Below are 18349 nucleotides of genomic sequence, written 5' to 3' on the forward strand. Positions count from 1 at the left end.
AAGTAGAAAAAAAAAAAACAACCAAACTGGAGAGTGGAGATGGATAGAGATGAAGAGTTCTACGAACATATCATGTTCAAACCTAGGAAGAAAACGAGTTTACGACTATTAAACTACTATATACGAATACGATTATATCATCATGCTAGTTTGCATACTAATTCTGTATTTGGAGACTTTACATGTTTAATTTATGCTAAGTAAGTAACTAAGAAGCACAATTTTGATTAAAATATTTGTTAGATGACAATAGTTGATAGTTCTCTGTTGGATACTTGGATATAGAGGCTTAATTAATCATAACAAAATTCAATTTTGGTTTATAAGAGTACACCGTACACCGACTTACTTGATAGTTGACATAGATTTAACGCTCGTTACTGATCAAACGTTAGGGGTTTTGATATAAGCCACTTTTCTAGAATCAGACACTTTGACTAAAGTCCCAAGCTCATAACCAATCCAACACTTGGAGCTACTCTTATCGTAAAAATATCCCACGCATTTGCAGTCTCGACTACACGAACCACGACATTTACTCTCTCCAACCGCAAGACCAGCGCTGTACTTAGTCATGAAATGGTGAACACCTCCTAGTCTATAATAATGAAACGTCTTCGGATCACAACTCTTCACCTTCTTAGGCTTACAATCCTTAGTCCAGCCCTGTAAGCCCACCTCCAACGGGCAAGCCACACACTGATTATTCTCACAAATCCCAAACTCTCCACACTTCGACGGTAACCAACACTCGTTGTTGTCGTGGTTGAAAAGCTCGAACGTTACTTCCCATGCAAGAAAACTGACCTTGAAATCAAAAGTGTAGATCCTAAGATTTCCATCAGCGTCAAGCCTGAGGAAACTTTGTGACGCGTTGAATCTAGGCCTCGCGAGAAAATGTTTATAAGGAAACTCAGGCCTAAGCCCCGGTGTGGCTAGGCCCAATTGAGTCGCGGTCCCTTGGTCTTTAGCGGCGTAAAACGTGGCGCTTGGAATAAACCGACCTTCTATAGCATAATACAAAACGGATTTGTTGTTGCGCTTAGAGATTGAATGACTTAGAACGAGTCGGTCGGGCTCTAAGATAAGATTAAACCTGTTGTTGCGACTTACGAGTTTGTTCGGGCCATCGAGAGTAAGAGACTGACCGACCAAGAGCGTATCCTTAGGGAAATCAAAGCTCTTCCATACTGGCCATCCTCTATCATTAAACAACACAAGATTGCCATTTTCATTCATCGTTAAGCCTATAACACCTTTATTTTCCGTCTTAGTCTGCCAGACTACTTTTCCATTCGGTTGGGCCAGGACGAGGTTTCCCTCCGGTCCGAACGAAAGAGAAGCCTCTTCTTGGACTGGATTTTGCGGGTTAGCCTGCCATACCCAACGAATGATGGAATCAGATCTTCCTGTTCCCATCCCGATACCGAGTGTGAATTCGTTTGGCGTGGTGTTGAAGAAACATAGACGAAATTGGTTACGGATTACACCTAAATCTCTGTAACTTGCGCCGTACTCCACCGTGGATTCCCCGAAGTCGCCGTTGTTAAGGAATCGGAATTGCTCTAACTGAGGAACTTGTGATCGGACAAGCGAGATCAGAAGAAAAAGAGAAAGAAGAGTAAGTAATTTTGATGCTAATGTCATTTTTTTCTTCTTCTTCTCTGTTTTTGTATGGAAACAAAGGGAATCAAACGGATGTATTTATAATGCAAGAAATAAAGTAGTCAAACTGGCTTTACTTAAGTCTGAATGTTTATATTCTTTGACAATTTGAGTAATTTCTTAAGCCGTACTATACGACATCGTACATGTGGCTGGGGGTGCGTATAAGACTATATATTACTCGCGCTTCGCACTACAAATTTTAAAGATCATTATCGTCGTATGGTGGATGATGAATTTGAGGTTGCGGAGACAAACAAATTATAAGCTGTGTTTGTATAACGTACATAATGGTTCACCCACGTTTATACTTGATAAAAATGGTTCCGAAGTCAATAACTTTAAGTTGAGGTAGTAATTGAAAAGAAGACATATAATTAGATCTCCGTACACACTGATCCATCAAATAATATATCGTTATTCATTAATTATTCATCAACTTGAACTGCGTTGAGATAAAGATGTCGAATAAGTTTTAACTTGAAGATGTCGACTCTTAAATCTCTATTGGATTTATGGTTTTCCAGGAGAGTTATTAAATTATGACACTATCTAAATTATGTGACAACCCCAACAGTAACTAATCACTAAAAAGGAATCTATATTATTACAAACGATCACCACAAATAGAAAGATGTCAACTAAGAACTGTTTTCTCGCTTATTTTCACAGGGGTTTGTACTAATGGTCGTGTTATATACTAATTTTTATCGTGTCTACGTATACTGTATACAGTATACATCTCCAAATATTCTTTTACTCGTAATTAAATCTCCTTATAACCAAGGCTCATACCATTACAACTCACAATGATGAGCAAGGACCATCCAATTGGGTCTCATTTTCTTCTTGCGTCCCGTAGCCATCTGTGTGTACACGCGTCAGCGACCAGATCTTATAAAGTTGTATGAAAATATTCGAAAATTCCCACTACTTGCATATAGTCCTTATCCAAATCCTCACACTAATCAATAGGTGAACCCAAGTGTTACCATTCAACTCGAACTAGTCAATTATAAAGACTACTAAAAAAACAAAAACTCTAGATTACCCTTTACCCTCAATAATATATATATACGCATCCAACATTTGAGTTCTAAACACAACACAATCATCAGACTTTCATTACCAAAGAAAATAACAAACTAAGTAATGTCTCCACTTAATTTCTTCCTAACCCTACTTCTACTGTCCACTACTCAGACTATAGTAGCCCAAGTCCCTTCCAACAAAACATTCAAGATCATAAACCAAGACGAGTTCGGCGACTACATCACCGAATACAACGCTAACTATAGAATCATTCAGACCGAAAGCCAGAGTAATATTTTCTCTTCAGGTCCTTTCCAACTATTTTTCTACAATAGTACTCCAAACGCATATATCTTAGCCATCCGAGCTGGTCACCCAAAAGACGAATCTCTCATGCGCTGGGTTTGGGACGCCAATCGAAACAACCCTGTGGGAGAAAAGTCCACTCTCTCTCTTAACCGCGACGGAAACCTGGTCCTCGCGGAGTCTAACGGTCGGGTCAAATGGCAGACAAATACCGTTAACAAAGGCGTAACTGGTCTCCGTCTCATGCCTAATGGTAACCTCGTACTACACGACAAGAACGGCGGGTTCGTTTGGCAGAGCTTAGACCACCCAACCGACACTCTTCTCACCGGTCAGTCTCTTAAAACCGTCCAAGTCAACAAACTCGTGAGCCGTAAATCCGATACCGACGGCTCAGACGGTCCTTACACTATGGTTCTCGACAACAAAGGTTTAACCATGTACGTTAACAAGACTGGTCAGTCTCTTGCTTACGGAGGATTGAATGAGAGAGACTTCAACGGTTCCGTCACTTTTGACGTTACAAGGGAAATAGACAACGTAACTGTTCCGTCCGCTTACGAGCTTGTCTTGAAGTTAGGCTCTGCCGATGCGAATCCAGGGAACAAACGGCGACGGTTGCTACAGGTAAGGAAGATCGGAAACGCCGTGACGATAATCCTTAACAAGATTAACTACGACGGGACGACGTCGTTTCTTAGACTTGGCTCAGACGGAAGCCTCAAAGCTTTCACTTACTTCGAAAGGGCTACGTATCTAAAATGGGAAGAAACTTTCGCTTTCTTCTCGACTTACTTCGTCCGACGTTGCGGACTCCCTTCATGGTGCGGTGAGTTTGGTTACTGCGACGACGGGATGTGCGTCGCGTGTCATACGCCTAAGGGCGTGTCCTTATGTTGAACTGTTTTAAACTATTTGATATTGTTGAATAAATTAAAAAAAAATGCAATGAATGATCCATCACAAATCTCTAGTTTGATCTCCAGAAATTGCAAATCTTTTTTTTTTTTTGGTGGGAGAAATTATAAAGCTTTCTATTCTAGTAAGCAAGGTTGTTTGCACTTTGCAATTAGGCATTTCCCAGTAGAGGGTTGATGGGCCCGATGGAATTGGGTTTGGGTCCATTGGGCTGTTTGAAAAGGTCCACCGTAAAGACGAGTAGATCGAACAGATCTCACGACGGAGACGGAGAGAGACCGCCGCCTGAAAGATTCGTTAACAAATTTGGGTAAATAAAATCGATCATCAAGAACTCCACCACCTCGTTTGGATTTTGGAAATGATGTGTGTGTCGATAAACATGCACAATCGGGGATTGCACTCAAATGCTAAACTTATTGGAAACCCTTTTTGATCAAATTGACACAATCGATCCAATGAGCTAAGAAAGCTTAACAATCTTTGCATTGAGCACAAAGCAGGTGCAATTTCATTTTTCCACTGAAGAGTGAAAGATAAATCCAAACTTTAAAGTCAACAACGATACTAAAATCGCAAGATCAAAAAAAAAAACAAAATCACAAGAAAAGGAGGAGGTTAGCGATGATCATTTCATAGCTTTCTGAATCGAATTTGTAGGCGATTGATGCAATAAAGCTACATCTCCTTGTTGTTGATTCTTTTGCTCCTCCTCCTGCTTCAGAATCGAGTTTCTCTCCATCTCACGCCACTTATTGATCGCGTAAGTACATAGAACTGCCAGTCATTAGAAATTGTTGGGTTTACTACTCGATCAATATAGAGAAGAAGAAAAAATCACAAAGAGAACTTACATCCGGCGCCGACGAAGTAGACCATTCGAAGGATCTTCGGAGCTGGTGGACCTTCCTCCATCATTTCTTCTTATCGCTTTCTCTTCTTCTCTGCTCTCTTCTCTCTGAGCTTCCGAGTCTTTTTTTTCTAAAGAGTTGCTTCAAACGTTGTCGTTTTGTAGTTCTGTGACAAAATGAGACCTAAACCCGACAACATAACTCAACCCGACCCGGTTCTGAAGTTATGGTTTTATGATTTCATCACATCTGTGTACTCAACAACAGTAAACAACCAAAAGAAACTAGCTTCTTTCAAATTCCTTGCGTGTTCTCTACACAGAGACGGTAAAAATGCAGCATCGTATCTTGCTTCTACCTTACAGTCTTGAGTTTATTCATTCTCAGAGTCAAATGAGAATCTGTTCTTTATTTTAAAAATCAAGCCGAAAAGTTCAATGTTGCAGGAGGATGAACGTTTTGCCATTGTTCCATTAGAGGCAATGGCAGCTTACAAACCCATGATCCTGTGCAAAAGCGGTGGTCCCTTTAGAACGAACCAGTGAATAATGAAGTAGACTGAGATTCCTCTGCCTCATAACTGATGTACATTGAAACTGGTTCACCTACAATTCTTGATATAAAAGTTAAATAAACATTATGTAGTAGTGTATAGTCTAAAACTCATATAAATGTCGATAGTATTACAAAACAAGGACATAATCAAACAATGGACCATGGGGGGTTATAATTCTCTCTCAACAGTAAAAAAAAAAAAAAAAGCCTTTAATTTGAGCAGCACCCGAGTTTCTTCAGAGCAGAGACATCGTTTTTAACTTCGATTTTCTCACCTTTTGGGACTGAGGCGTTCCCATCTTCACCAGCTTCTACTTGCTTCTTGCTTGTGATGCGATAGATCTGTGTCAACACCTCTGCAAATGCGTCCTCAACATTGGTAGCTTCAAGGGCAGATGTTTCCATGAAGCAGAGCGATTCTTGTTCCGCGTAGGATTTCCCGTCTTCTGTAGGAACAGCTAGTAAGTGACGGAGATCAGATTTGTTACCAACCAGCATCACTACAATGTTTGGATCTGTGTGGTTCTTGAGCTCCTTTAACCACCGGTCTACGTTCTCAAATGTTGCACGGCGGGTTACATCATATACTAGGAGTGCACCAACAGCTCCACGGTAGTATGCACTAGTGATGGCACGGTACCTGTGATAAGAATTAAACTGAGTCTTAAAATTGTGGCGCAAATGATAAAAAGAGCAAAGGTGTCAGGGAAGAAAACTGTTATACGCTTTTTATGTTTCATTATCCTGAAATGTATTTATCAAGCTGTCAAGGATGTGCATACTTTTCAAAAGTGATTAAAACAATGGTTTCAATGGTGGAAACTCAACAAGCAGAGATAGCAAGTTCTTTGGCTACATTCTAACAATAGTCTATGGAAGTGTTTCTGATTCTAGCGATCATTAACCACAAAGAATCACGAGTTCTTGATCATCCATCCAATTTAAGATGTAATTCAAGCAATCATGGTCCTATTGAGTCAAATCAAAGATGTATTTCCAGAAGAAGGGAGTTTTTTTAATCTACATTAATAGCTACCTCCATACTCTATCTTTCAATGGTGGTCAAATGCAGTCAACCGTTTTTCAGAAGAACAAAGTCAACGGAGAGACTCTTTAGTAAATGGGTGTTGAACCCATTCTCTACTCAAAAAGGGACAAAAAAACTAAAAACAAGCATAGAAGCCAGTGAATGAATCAGACATTGAATAGTCACCACACCCGTAGACCTAGAGAAGATAAGATCAGCTTCATCTTAAGCTTTCATTCACTCTAAATAACTATTTTGATAGCACATATAGATTGGGCTTAAAGAGCTCAATTTCGATACAGTATAATGAATTTAGATCAATTCAGACAAACGCTAGCGTCCCACTGTAAAAGTAACCAGAACGATATAGATCTGTGGAAACTCGATTAAAAAAGGCACTGTTAGATCGAGAACCTAAGTATGTAAGCAAATGCGCTAAGAGTGATCTCCTCCGTGAAAGTGGCTTCTAATTGCAATGTACTCAAAAGTAAATTACCAAGATCTAGCTTGACGGCCGATTTACATACAAATCAAAGACGACGAAGGAAGTGAAGAAACGGAGAAGAAGAAGAAGAAGAAGAAGAAGAAGAAGAAGAAGAAGAAGAAGAACGACGAACGAACGAACCTCTCCTGACCAGCCGTATCCCAAATTTGAGCTTTGATGACCTTACCATCGACTTTTAAGGTACGAGTAGCGAACTCGACGCCAATGGTGGATTTAGACTCGAGGTTGAACTCGTTTTTGGTGAATCTGGAAAGGAGATTCGATTTCCCGACTCCAGAATCGCCAATAAGAACAACTTTGAAGAGGTAATCGTAGTCATCTTCCACTCTGTACCCTGCCATCTCTCCGCCGTCTCAGGTGGTGGTTTGCTCTTCCACAGCGATTAATCTGAGAACTAGAGAGAGAGAGAGAGAGACGCAGTGAGGTAAAGAAAGGTGTAAACTGAGATTTGAAATAACGCGAAGAAATTGGAAAAGAGTTAAAGTGACGAGCGGTGACAGTCTGTGATTGTAATCTTATATCTTGTCCGTTGATCTATCTGTGCGCGTTGGTGATTGTAGTGATTACATCTGTCTTGGCTTTTTACACTTTTACCCTTAAAGTCTAATAGTCATATGTGGGAGAGGTTTAAATAAGAGTAATCACTGTATTAGCAAGGTTTGAGTGCCATAAATGCCGTCGATACCGTGTATTCAAACTGTTTTTAAATATGTCTCTAGATCATTATTCTGTCACAAAATACATAAACTAACGACTCCATTGGTGACTTAAAAAAAAAACTAATAATTCGATTTTTTTTTTACTAGAATAAATTAATAGAGTTTAAAAGCTAACCATTAATTTTCAATACAGAGAAAAACTTAAAACATTGACGTGTGAACCACATACTGTATCTACTTTGTTACTGAAATGGGATGTTTAAGAGACTAATTTCATTTCGAAATAAATAATATTAAAAAGTGAGGAATTTTTTGTTGTTGGTCGGAGGATTTTGACTGATGATTTTATTGTCGGATTCAGAGAATAAACCTATATGCTTTTCGCAAAATCATTTTGAGTTTTTGTAATTAAAAAGTGAATTGTGTAATAACATTAAACTTATACAATTTGCATTACATTTCTCAATAGGGTTGATTGTAACACTAATCATTCATGGTTGTTGTTCGAATCTACAATCCCTCATCCTGATGCACCTTATTTTTAGATTCTTATTCTTAAAAATTTAAACTTTTATTTGGTTATATTATCATAAACTGAAAATCGTACACAGATAGAACAAAATAAACTCTCATTTGTTTATATGAAGGCATGTTACATATGGACATCAAACAAGAAGAATTTGACAAAATATTTTATGAAAATTGCGTAGTTATATTGAAATTTACGTTAAGAGTAAAAATATTTTAATCGATAATAATTTGTCAAAAAGATTTCAAGAATGATGTAAGATTGTCATGGAATGGCATGAATATTTTTTCTTTCAACGTCAAGGCTTGTCAGATCTAATCCATCCACACATAACCAATGCATGCAGAATAGAGAGATACGATCGTTCTGTCAGATCTAATCGATCCACACACAACCAATGGATGCAGAATAGAGAGATATGATCGTTCGTCGTTTTTGCAACCACGACTTCAACCACGGCTTCAACCACGTAATCTATCAAATCATCTATAAAGTTATACACAACAACATGTTTTACAGTTTGTAAGAGATTTAAAACATAAAAATATATAAATAATATATTTTCAAAATATTAAAAAATTAAAAATTAAATATGTATTAATACTTATTTTTTAAAATTTTTAATAGAGTTTAAATATTATATTATTTTAAAATTGAGATGTAGATTAAATACTTGTAATATTTAAAAAAAAATTAGAGTAAAATATTAATGATACTTAAACTTTTCATAGAGATTAAATATTTATAATATTTTTTCACCTTTTAAAAATTTCATTAATTATAATATTTAAATTTTATATTTTTTTTTTTAATTTGAACGTTTGGTAATTCAAGCTTAGTATTATTTATAATGGTTAACAGATTATAAAGTTTAAAGTAAACAAGATTACAAGTAGTCAACGTAATCTTTGATTATGGTTAACAGTCGAGTAACATGAAGCTAGATTTGAGCGTCTCTAAATACAAAATCGGAAATTTATGGAACTTAAAGTTAAAACCTTAGCATTCAATTATTTGGTCTGAGCTAAGTTACTTTTGTGAAATCAACAGTTTCATGGGGTTGCTTGTTGGAATTAGATTTATATCATCAATAAAATCTAAATTAGAAAAAGGAAAAAAAAAAAAAAATCATAAAAGTACTGAGTTGACTATTATTGTCAGAAGCAATCTTTAGAATGTCAAAAAGCAAGCGAGACGATCTCTGTGCCATTTCCCCGGCAGAATTGACGCCGATTTCTTCATTATTCTTCCTTTCTCGCCGTCATCTCTTCGGACACCTCCCGCGCCCTCTTTAATTGCAGGTAAATTTTTTTTTTTTTTTTTTTTTTTTTACTGGAGATTTGGAGTTGACTTTTTTAGGCATGTTAGCTAACAGATTTGTGATTGATCTTAGTTCAATTGTTATTTCTACATGATTGAATCTTAACACTATACTTTCTCCGTGATTCAGAGTTCAAAGGCAAACATGGATGATGGAACCTCTGTCAAAGAGAAGCAGAGGAACTCTTCTGATAGGATCAGCAATTTACCTGATTCCTTGTTATATCAGATTCTCTCCGATCTCTCCACAAAGGAATCCGTCCGCACCAGCGTTTTATCCAAACGGTGGAGAAATCTATGGTTACATGTCCCTGCGTTGGATTTGGATTCCAATCACTTCCCAGTTGAGGATGATGTTTTCGTGAGATTCTTAGATAAGTTTCTAGGTTCTGAAAATGAGCAGTACCTGAAGAGTTTCAAGCTGATCTATGAGGTTTATGAGCACGATGCTTCTCGTTTCAAGTCTTGGATCGATGCTGTGATTAAGCGTAGGGTTCGTCGTTTTAATGTTCATAGTGATGTGGATGACGATGAGATTGTTAAGATGCCTCAATCTCTTTATTCTTGCGAGAGTTTAGTTGACTTACGACTTTACCGCGTCGTTTTGAATCGTCCCGAGTCTGTTTTGTTACCTTCTGTCAAGGTTATGCATCTAGATATGGTCAAGTATGATGCTGATTCTACTCTGGAGAGTCTGATATCAAGCTGTCCTGTTCTTGAAGAGTTAACCATTGTCCGTGATCCCAATGATTGTCTTGAAGTTGTGTGTGTGCGTTCCAAGTCACTGAAAAGCTTCAAGATAGATTCTGAGCGCTATGAAAGTCAAGATCATGTTGTTGCAATTGATGCTCCAAGACTTGAATATATGAATCTCAGCGATCACCGATCTGACAGCTTCGTTATACACAGTATTGGTCCATCTCCAAAGGTAGACATTGATGTTCTCTTCAATGTGGAATATAGTGAGCCATTAGATACAGATGATTCTTCCAAGTTAGCTATGCTTGGTAAATTTCTCACCGGTTTAGCTACAGTCAGCGACATGACCATCTCTGCTGAGACTCTAAATGTAAATATATACATGGTTGATTCAATAACATTAACCTTATCGTTATCTCATTGATCTCATGTTCTCATTTATTTCTCGCTGTACAGGTTATTCATGATTACTGCGAGATTGAACAGCTACCTCAATTCTCCAACTTGTCTCACTTGCATGCTTACTTCCAAGAAACTTCGTGGGAAATGTTGCCAGCCTTCCTTGAGAGCTGCCCAAATCTACACTCTGTCATCCTGGTGCGTCTCATTTTACCTATGCTCTCATGTAAATCACATTGAGAATTATAATTTACAAAAAAAAAACTCAAAACTTCCCTTGGTTATATATATCATCAGGAATTTGATTTGCTTCCGGAGACAGAGGAGATTGATCTTTCATCTGTGCCACAATGTTTCCTATCATCTCTTGAGTTTGCTCACCTGAAGGCTCCATATGTTGTAAACATGCGAAAGGAAGGGAGACCACTCACAGGAACATCAAGTAAGATGAAATTAGCAAAGTATTTTTTAGAGAATGGTGCAGCTCTCAAGAAACTGACAGTAAGTGCGAGTTTCTGTAACATCATCAATGAAATCAAATCGATTCCAAGGAGTTCTACCAGGTGTGAAGTCGTCATGGATTAACTGAGCCAGCATACAAGGTAATTCAGTTCTGTATCCAATGATCTACAGAGAAATCAAGAGTTGTTTGCGTCCTTTAATTAACCAGTAATCGCGGAAATTTTGTTGAGCTTTTTCAGACCAATTTGTGTTCTATGTAATGGGAAATCGTTGCAGGAGCTGCTTAGGAGTAATGTAATTTTCTTTCAAGGCAGAAAAAGCTCAGGCGATTAAGTGAACTCCCTTCTTTCTTTTCTTTTATTTTTTATTTTTTTGACCGCAAGTGAACTTTCTATTTACACACCCTGTTTCTACTTAGTACCTAACTATAACACTCTGTTGGTGTTTGGAGTTGTAAGAATAAAAAAATCAAGTGAACATTTTGGTGAGAGTGAGATATGATTAACCAATTACCAGAATCTTTGCTTTGTGTGTACTTTTCAATCTTCCCAGGGAGGGTGTGGTCAAGACACTAGCCTTTATGTCGTAGATGAGGAAATTTTTGGCAATCTGTGCCTGGACTGGATTTGGTGATCAATGGCTTCAAAGATTTTGATAATTAAGGTCAATTTTCTCAATTGGTTTATAGGTTTGAACAGTAACTTGTGCTTACAGAGAGTTAAGCTAAGTTTTGTTGGAAATGGGTACAATACTTTGAACCAGCTGTCGATAAACGCATTAAGCAGAACTTTCAACAGAGTTACGATACCTTCAACCATTTACACATCATTTGAGAGATTGGTATCCTTTGAAACTCTATGGCGTTAGCTTGCCTAAATAGCCGGACTCAGTTTCTTTGCCTTGTCTAAAGATCATGGATCTACAACCAATCAAGTTTGTTGACAATCTGGCAATGTAGATACTGATCTTAGGCTGCCCAATTTGTACACCAGATGTATGGAGTTAAAGTCTCATCTCAGTCTCTGTTGAGCTACTGTCTGACCACAAATAAAATTGGCTATCTGAAAACACAAGTTTTACTTTATGTATATAGAAGATAATGTTCAATCTGCTATATACAACCAAATTCTCTGATATATCATTAATTATCTAAAATATTTTAGTTTTATGTTTTCACTAGAAGCCATCAATAATAGAGAAGAAGAAGTATCAAAAGTAAGATTTAAAAGCATACATATATAATTGTATGCGCCATAGATAAAATTTTGCTATAAACAGTTAAACACAGAATACTCCAACAACAAAAAGCAGTCATAGTAATGAACCACACTGATAATGAGCCATAGAAAATAAGTGTTCATCGACTATGCACTATGAAGAAAATAGCACTTTCTTAAGTTTTCTTGTCTCTTACGGAACATCTCAATCATGAACTTTTTTTCTTTTTTCATTTTTGTTAAAGATCTCTATTAATAAGATAGATATTGGACATATATATTTAAATGAATATAATGACAAACAAATTAGTTTCGTATTTTTATATTTTTGTAGTGGTGAAAGTAAAAAAGAAGAAATATATATATATTTTTAATGATGTTTCGTGTATAAAATTTAATTCTGCTAATTTTATATTAATGCTAAATAATATGCTGGATTCTAATATGAGACGATGTTATTTATCTTTTGCACGAATATTTACTAATGAGATAGTGATGACAAGCATGTAACGTGAGTTTTTGTCTAGTGTTCTTGGAGTTATAAGGGCACAATGCTGTTTCAGATATTTTAAAAAATCACTATTAGAAATTCCACATTGAGGGTTGGACAATGTGTGGAACGGGGGTTATGATACCATATTATTTATGAAATTATATGTCGGTTTGAGTTCACAAATGTGATGATTAGAGTTTAGATTTTACAAGTAGAACGAAATTATATGTCGGTCTGGGTTTATTAAAGAACGGTTTAAGTTTTTAATTTATAATAATGTATACAGATTTTATTTCATTACTTTATAAGGGGTGAATGAAGAGGTTCACCCTACTTAAAGGTGAACCTCAATATTATTTGTTTATTAAAGAGTGGTTTAAGTTTTTAATTTTGAAAAATACTTAGGTTCACCCCTAGAGATTTAATTTTAAAATCCACTGTTATTCAAAACAGTTTATGGATTTGGATTTTAATAAGTTTTAGGGATTCTGGAGGATTTGTTTAGTTAAAAATACAGAAATCCAAATCTCATAGTTTTAGGTGGGATTTGAAATTTTTTTACCATAAATCATATCAACTTCCCTAAAATCTATCAAAGTTTTAAATTTACTAAATCCTATAAAATCCTCCAAAATCATTGTTTCAATACACTCCCTTTAGTAATACTTTTAGGTTTACTTTATTAGTATTATAAGATAAAAAAAAATCTTTAACAAGTGTTATAATTTAATTAACTACAGAAAATATATATCTGTCATATTAAATGAAAATTATATAAAATTAGTGTTATTTGGGTCAAGAGATAGAAAGTTCAACTAAAATAGAATCATTTGATACTCAAAGAAAGAGGATCATTTTTTTTTTGTCAAACAGAGGTATATATTAAAAAAACAAAAAAAAGTGATATACTTTCAAAGGAAGTAACCAAATTAATACTTTTAGATTTACTTTATTATTATCTAATGTAATAAAAAAAATCAGAAACAAAGAGATATTTTTAGGTTTACTTTATTATTATTGTAAGATAAAATTTGTGTACTTTAACAAGTGTTATAATTTAATTAACTACAACAAATATATATATCTGTCATATTAAATAAAAATGATATTAAATTAGTGTTATTTTGGTCAAGAGATAGAAAGTTCAACTAAAAAAGAATCCTTTGATATTCAATTAAAGAAAATCATATCTTTTTATAGTCACAAGATCTAAAATTACAATTACCCACTCGATACAACTTATTGTCATTATATATATCCTCAACATGTAAAATTATATCCTCAACATGTAAAATTTTGTTAACTCAACTCTTACATAAATTTCTACAGTGTAAAGAACATTAAAAAATCGATATATTCATATAATTTTGCGTTCGAACTCATGGCAGATGATGATGATCAACATCCATATAAGCCGTTTGATGCAGAAAGCCCATGGAACATCCTGGTAATGTTGACACCATCAGACATAGACAGAGAATTGAGTAATACAATAACGTTTCCCCAAGAGTTTGTAACAACGCAAGTATTATCCACCTTGACTAATGGTACTTTCACAGGATATTTTAATTTTCTCGATGTTGAAACTAATATTGTATCAACTCTTACCTTACAAAAACATGAAAATGGAAATTATCTATTTCATGGGTGGAGTATGGTTCTCCAGCGACATATTTACAACACAGGAGATATTGTTGGATTTTGGTGGGATATATTCAACAGTAGATTTAATTTTCAGCGACTCATTCTCGCAGGGACGACCCAAGAATAATGGACAGTGTCTCGCTTAGTTGATGGAGACGATTTTCGCAAGTTCATTTCATCAATATTTTTATTTAATTATATTTCTATTCCATATCGTATTTTTTATCTAACCTATGTTTTCTAGAGATAATGTATTTTCTTTTTTAGTAGTAAATAAATAAATTTGACTGTTTCTATTAAATTTAGTTATATGGAACCATTCATTGTGTGGAGGATTTTGGCTGATGGGTAAGGTCGTAGTCGTAGGGGTGATATATTGGGATTGTTGGCGTAATGACTCCCAAGAGTCGGGTGCTCGAGTGCGTGGTGTTGTTAGATTGGCGAATTATAGCTTTCACATGATTGTTTCATGCAATTTTATATAAACCAATGCTTTTTTTTTTTTTTTTGTTAAAGTATATATAAACCAATGCTGCAATGCATATGGTTTTTTTTTTTTTTACTGTTACAGGAAAAGTAGACAAATGATCAATATAGTAAAAAATAAAATGTGTTTCTTTTCAGTGTTAACACCTTAACTTTTTTATTGAAGTAAGAGTTAGACACATCAGTTAAAATATATAACTAATAAAATTATAACATTAATAAAGTTTTTTGTTTGTCTACGTAGACATATAATCGTCTAGTATTTAATGTCAAAACTGATTTCTCAATAGAAAAAGTCTTTCTCTCTTATCACACTGTTCATCTTTTAGAGAGAGAGGTGGCGATTTCCGGTTAACCGGAATTTTGTATACCTTTTGTTTTTGTTTTCCGACTTTGATCGGATCTTGATATCCTACTTAGTCGCTGTTAGTTTCTTAGCTCGTTTTGTATTATCGACTAAGTTAGGATTTTGTTTCTACCTTCTTTCTACAAAACTTTATTCAAATCCCGTTTGTTTTGGCTTGGATTAACAAGCAACTTGATACTTCTTCATGGATGGAGTAATTTCTTCGTCGTTATGTCCTCTACGTTTAGGATTGAAGACCTCTCCTCCTTTAGGTCTTAGACGAAGCTTCCACTAGGAGTTAGTTTGAGTTGTCTTCTGATGAATCTAATTTAATTGCAGCAGTTTTACCTGTAGAAGGTTGGCTCCAGTGGCGGATCCAGGGAAAAAATTTACCCAGGTCATAAAAATTTTTTTTAATGCTTTTTAAATAGAAAAAACAGACAATTGGTGTAGGAGGAGGAGTCGAACCGAGGTTTGGGAGTCAACCAATTAAAGTAAGACCAACTATGCTACTGAAAATTTACAACTTTACATGCAAAACAGTACTATTTCAACATTTTACCCGGTCAGTTGACCCACCTAAGCTCTACCCACTGGTTGGCTCTTAATCTTTTGATTGCAAGCTCACGTATGCGGGAAGCAACAAAAAGAAACGAGAAGAAATATGGTGGGCCCTCTTTTGCTCTTCTTCATACACGACGTATCCGGGTTTAATAAGGCTTGTAATCACGTTTGTAATCTGCTCTTTGTGGGTTTAATAATGGTTGACCGTTAAAAAAAAAAAAAAAAAAACAATTTTCACTGTTAAAATCGATTTCTTCTATTTCCAATATCGCTATCTCACTCCTCTTTAGCGTAGTGGTTCTGATGATCGAGGTTCAGACTTATATATAAACTCTGATTTCACTCCTATTTGAGGATATATAAAAGACTTTTAAAACTTAAAAAAAATAAAAGTATTGACAGCCAATGATTTGCCAATCAGACTTTTTTATTTTTATTTTTTTAAAAATTTTGTAAACCACTTTTTTTTTCTTTGTTTACTAAACTTTTTAAAATTTTGAAATTAAACAAATAAAAAAATTTATTTTTTTCTTCCCATTATATTTAAAATCTCTCCACAAGTTTATATATATATATATATATATTTTATTCTTATAAATTAATTATTCTCATCTCAGTCTACGGTGAGCTACTGTCTGACCAAAAATAAAATTAGCTATCTGAAAACACAAGTTGTACCTTTTGTATATAGAAGATAATGTTCAATCTGCTATATACAACCAAATTCTCTAATGTATCATTAATTATCTAAAACATTTTGGGTTTATGTGTTCACTAGAAGCCATCAATAATAGAGAAGAAGAATTATGAAAAGTAAGATTTTAAAGCATACATATATAATTGTATGCGCCATAGATCAAATTTTCCTATAAACAGTTAAAACACACAATACTCCAGCAACAAAAAGCAGTCATAGTAATGAACCACACTGATAATGAGCCAAAGAAAACAAGTGTTCATCGACTATGCACTATGAAGAAAATAGCACTTTCTTAAGTTTTCTTGTCTCTTACGGAACATCTCAATCATGAACTTTTTTTCTTTTTACTTTTTTTTGTTAAAGATCTCAATTGATAAGATAGATATTGGACAATATATTTAACTGAATATAATGAGAAACATATTAGTTTCGTATTTTTATATTTTGTAGTGGTGAAAGTAAAAAAACAAGAAATATTGTTCTTTTTTCTTAATGATGTTTCGTGTATAAAATTTAATTCTGCTAATTTTATTATAATGCTAAATAATATGCTGCATTCTAATATGAGACGATGTTATTTATCTTTTGCACGAATATTTACTAATAAGATAGTGATGACAAGCATGTAACCTGAGTTTTTGTCTAGTGTTCTTGGAGTTACAAGGGCACAATGCTGTTACAAATATTTTTGAAAATCACTATTAGAAATTCCACATTGAAGGTTGGACAATGTGTGGAACGGGAGTTATGATACCATATTATTTAGTAATTTGAGTCGTCTCTTTCCATTCATTGATTATACAATATATACAAGTACTTACAAAAATGTTTTTCAAGTAAGTAAGGCAGGTGAATTATCATATTCTCTCTTGCCTATCATATTAAGGATACAATATCCACATAAAAAATTGGATAAAGATCATGATAGTATATAAGAGTGTTCTCCAATAATATAAATACAAGTAAATAAAGTGAATAATACATATTTCCATATACAGTATATGCAATTATGAATTGTGCCATATAAATTACAATCACAATCACAGTATTAATATATATGAACTACTCACCAGTTTAGTTCATATGTACCTAACTCAAATAAATTACCATTGACCTCGGCCATCTCCGTTCTCTATATAGATCCACTCTATGATCAAGTATATTCATTCACACAAAAGCAAAGCCAAATACAAAAAAAACACCCAAAACTTTTTCTCGCTTCAACTAATTAATAGTTAGGATTATATAATAAAAGCAATAACAGGAAATGGCTCGTCCAAGGATCTCCATTTCGATTGTTTTCTTACTGATTATTTTGACTCTTAGTTTTGTCTTGCAATCTTCTGAAGCTAGAAAGGTTCTAGTTCCTTACAATACAAGCAAGGGTTTGTTTCTTAGTGCCCTACCCAAGGGCAATGTACCACCCTCAGGGCCAAGCGGCAAGGGTCACACAGCTCCCCCGGATGATTCCCCTAGCCCGGGCGAGGGTCATTAGCCACATTAATTGATTCTCGAGTTTACACTTCATATATGTAGTCGATTTCTTTTCATAATATTAAATATCAATAGTATTTATCATATAATCGTATCTGCCTCTTATTATGATTATGAAGATGTTTGAGTCTGTCCGCTTCATATATGTCATATGGGCGGACCCAGGAAATTTTTTTAGGGGGGTCAATAATTTTTTTTAAACAGTTGAAATGGAAAAAACAATTTTTTGTGTGGTATTGGGGAATCGAACTCGGGTTTGGGGTGTCACACTTAGAGGGGAAAACCAACTTGGCTGCAGAAACTTCAATAATTTACAAGCAAAAATATCTATTTCAATAATTTAACCAGGTCAGTTGACCCACCCATTTCCTATGTAGGTCCGCCATAATAGATTTGTTTATGTTGTGCGTCACTAAGTGATAATAAATCAATATTCTACACTTTTATGTCTTTTTTTTTCCTTTCAAAATAAATATGT

The 18349-nt window shown here is 34.9% G+C and overlaps 3 protein-coding genes, 1 long non-coding RNA gene and 2 pseudogenes across 9 annotated transcripts; 3 read left to right on the plus strand and 3 right to left on the minus strand.

Annotated features, from left to right (window-relative positions):
- Positions 1–297: 297 nt before the first annotated feature.
- Positions 298–1670, minus strand: LOC104740376 (EP1-like glycoprotein 4 pseudogene; annotated as a pseudogene). The gene has a single exon (XR_015579587.1). The product of XR_015579587.1 is annotated as an EP1-like glycoprotein 4 pseudogene (transcript).
- A 1088-nt stretch (positions 1671–2758) lies between these two features.
- On the plus strand, positions 2759–3970 carry LOC104740377 (EP1-like glycoprotein 2 pseudogene; annotated as a pseudogene). Its single transcript, XR_015579588.1, has one exon. The product of XR_015579588.1 is annotated as an EP1-like glycoprotein 2 pseudogene (transcript).
- A 410-nt stretch (positions 3971–4380) lies between these two features.
- Positions 4381–4934, minus strand: LOC104740378 (uncharacterized). Its single transcript, XM_010460947.3, has 2 exons — positions 4776–4934; positions 4381–4698 (listed from the first exon to the last, which is right to left on the minus strand). Exons 1-2 carry the CDS (start codon positions 4837–4839, stop codon positions 4550–4552), a joined length of 213 nt encoding a protein of 70 aa, XP_010459249.1. The 5' UTR covers positions 4840–4934; the 3' UTR covers positions 4381–4549.
- Positions 4935–5414: 480 nt separating this feature from the next.
- LOC104740379 (ras-related protein RABA1b) lies at positions 5415–7390 on the minus strand. Its single transcript, XM_010460948.3, has 2 exons — positions 6980–7390; positions 5415–5967 (listed from the first exon to the last, which is right to left on the minus strand). Exons 1-2 carry the CDS (start codon positions 7198–7200, stop codon positions 5538–5540), a joined length of 651 nt encoding a protein of 216 aa, XP_010459250.1. The 5' UTR covers positions 7201–7390; the 3' UTR covers positions 5415–5537.
- Positions 7391–8963: 1573 nt separating this feature from the next.
- Positions 8964–11447, plus strand: LOC104740380 (F-box/FBD/LRR-repeat protein At1g16930). Of its 3 annotated transcripts, none has more exons than XM_010460950.3 (5): positions 9114–9348; positions 9498–10436; positions 10523–10663; positions 10763–11067; positions 11167–11447. In XM_010460950.3, the coding sequence occupies exons 2-4, from the start codon at positions 9513–9515 to the stop codon at positions 11048–11050; spliced, it is 1353 nt and encodes a 450-aa protein (XP_010459252.1). In that variant the 5' UTR covers positions 9114–9348; positions 9498–9512; the 3' UTR covers positions 11051–11067; positions 11167–11447. The 3 variants fall into 3 exon arrangements, with proteins under 3 accessions (XP_010459251.1, XP_010459252.1, XP_010459253.1); XM_010460951.3 differs by having other exon boundaries at positions 9161–9348; positions 11204–11447; XM_010460949.3 differs by having other exon boundaries at positions 8964–9348; positions 10763–11447.
- Positions 11448–13919: 2472 nt separating this feature from the next.
- LOC147927915 (uncharacterized) lies at positions 13920–14911 on the plus strand. Of its 2 annotated transcripts, none has more exons than XR_015579590.1 (2): positions 13920–14184; positions 14588–14911. It is a non-coding gene; the product is annotated as an uncharacterized LOC147927915 (long non-coding RNA). The 2 variants fall into 2 exon arrangements; XR_015579591.1 differs by lacking the exon at positions 14588–14911 and adding an exon at positions 14392–14582.
- Positions 14912–18349: the final 3438 nt, after the last annotated feature.

Source organism: Camelina sativa, chromosome 14 (genome assembly GCF_030686135.1).
Source record: "Camelina sativa cultivar CO46 ecotype springtype chromosome 14, ASM3068613v1".
Lineage (NCBI taxonomy): Eukaryota > Viridiplantae > Streptophyta > Magnoliopsida > Brassicales > Brassicaceae > Camelina > Camelina sativa.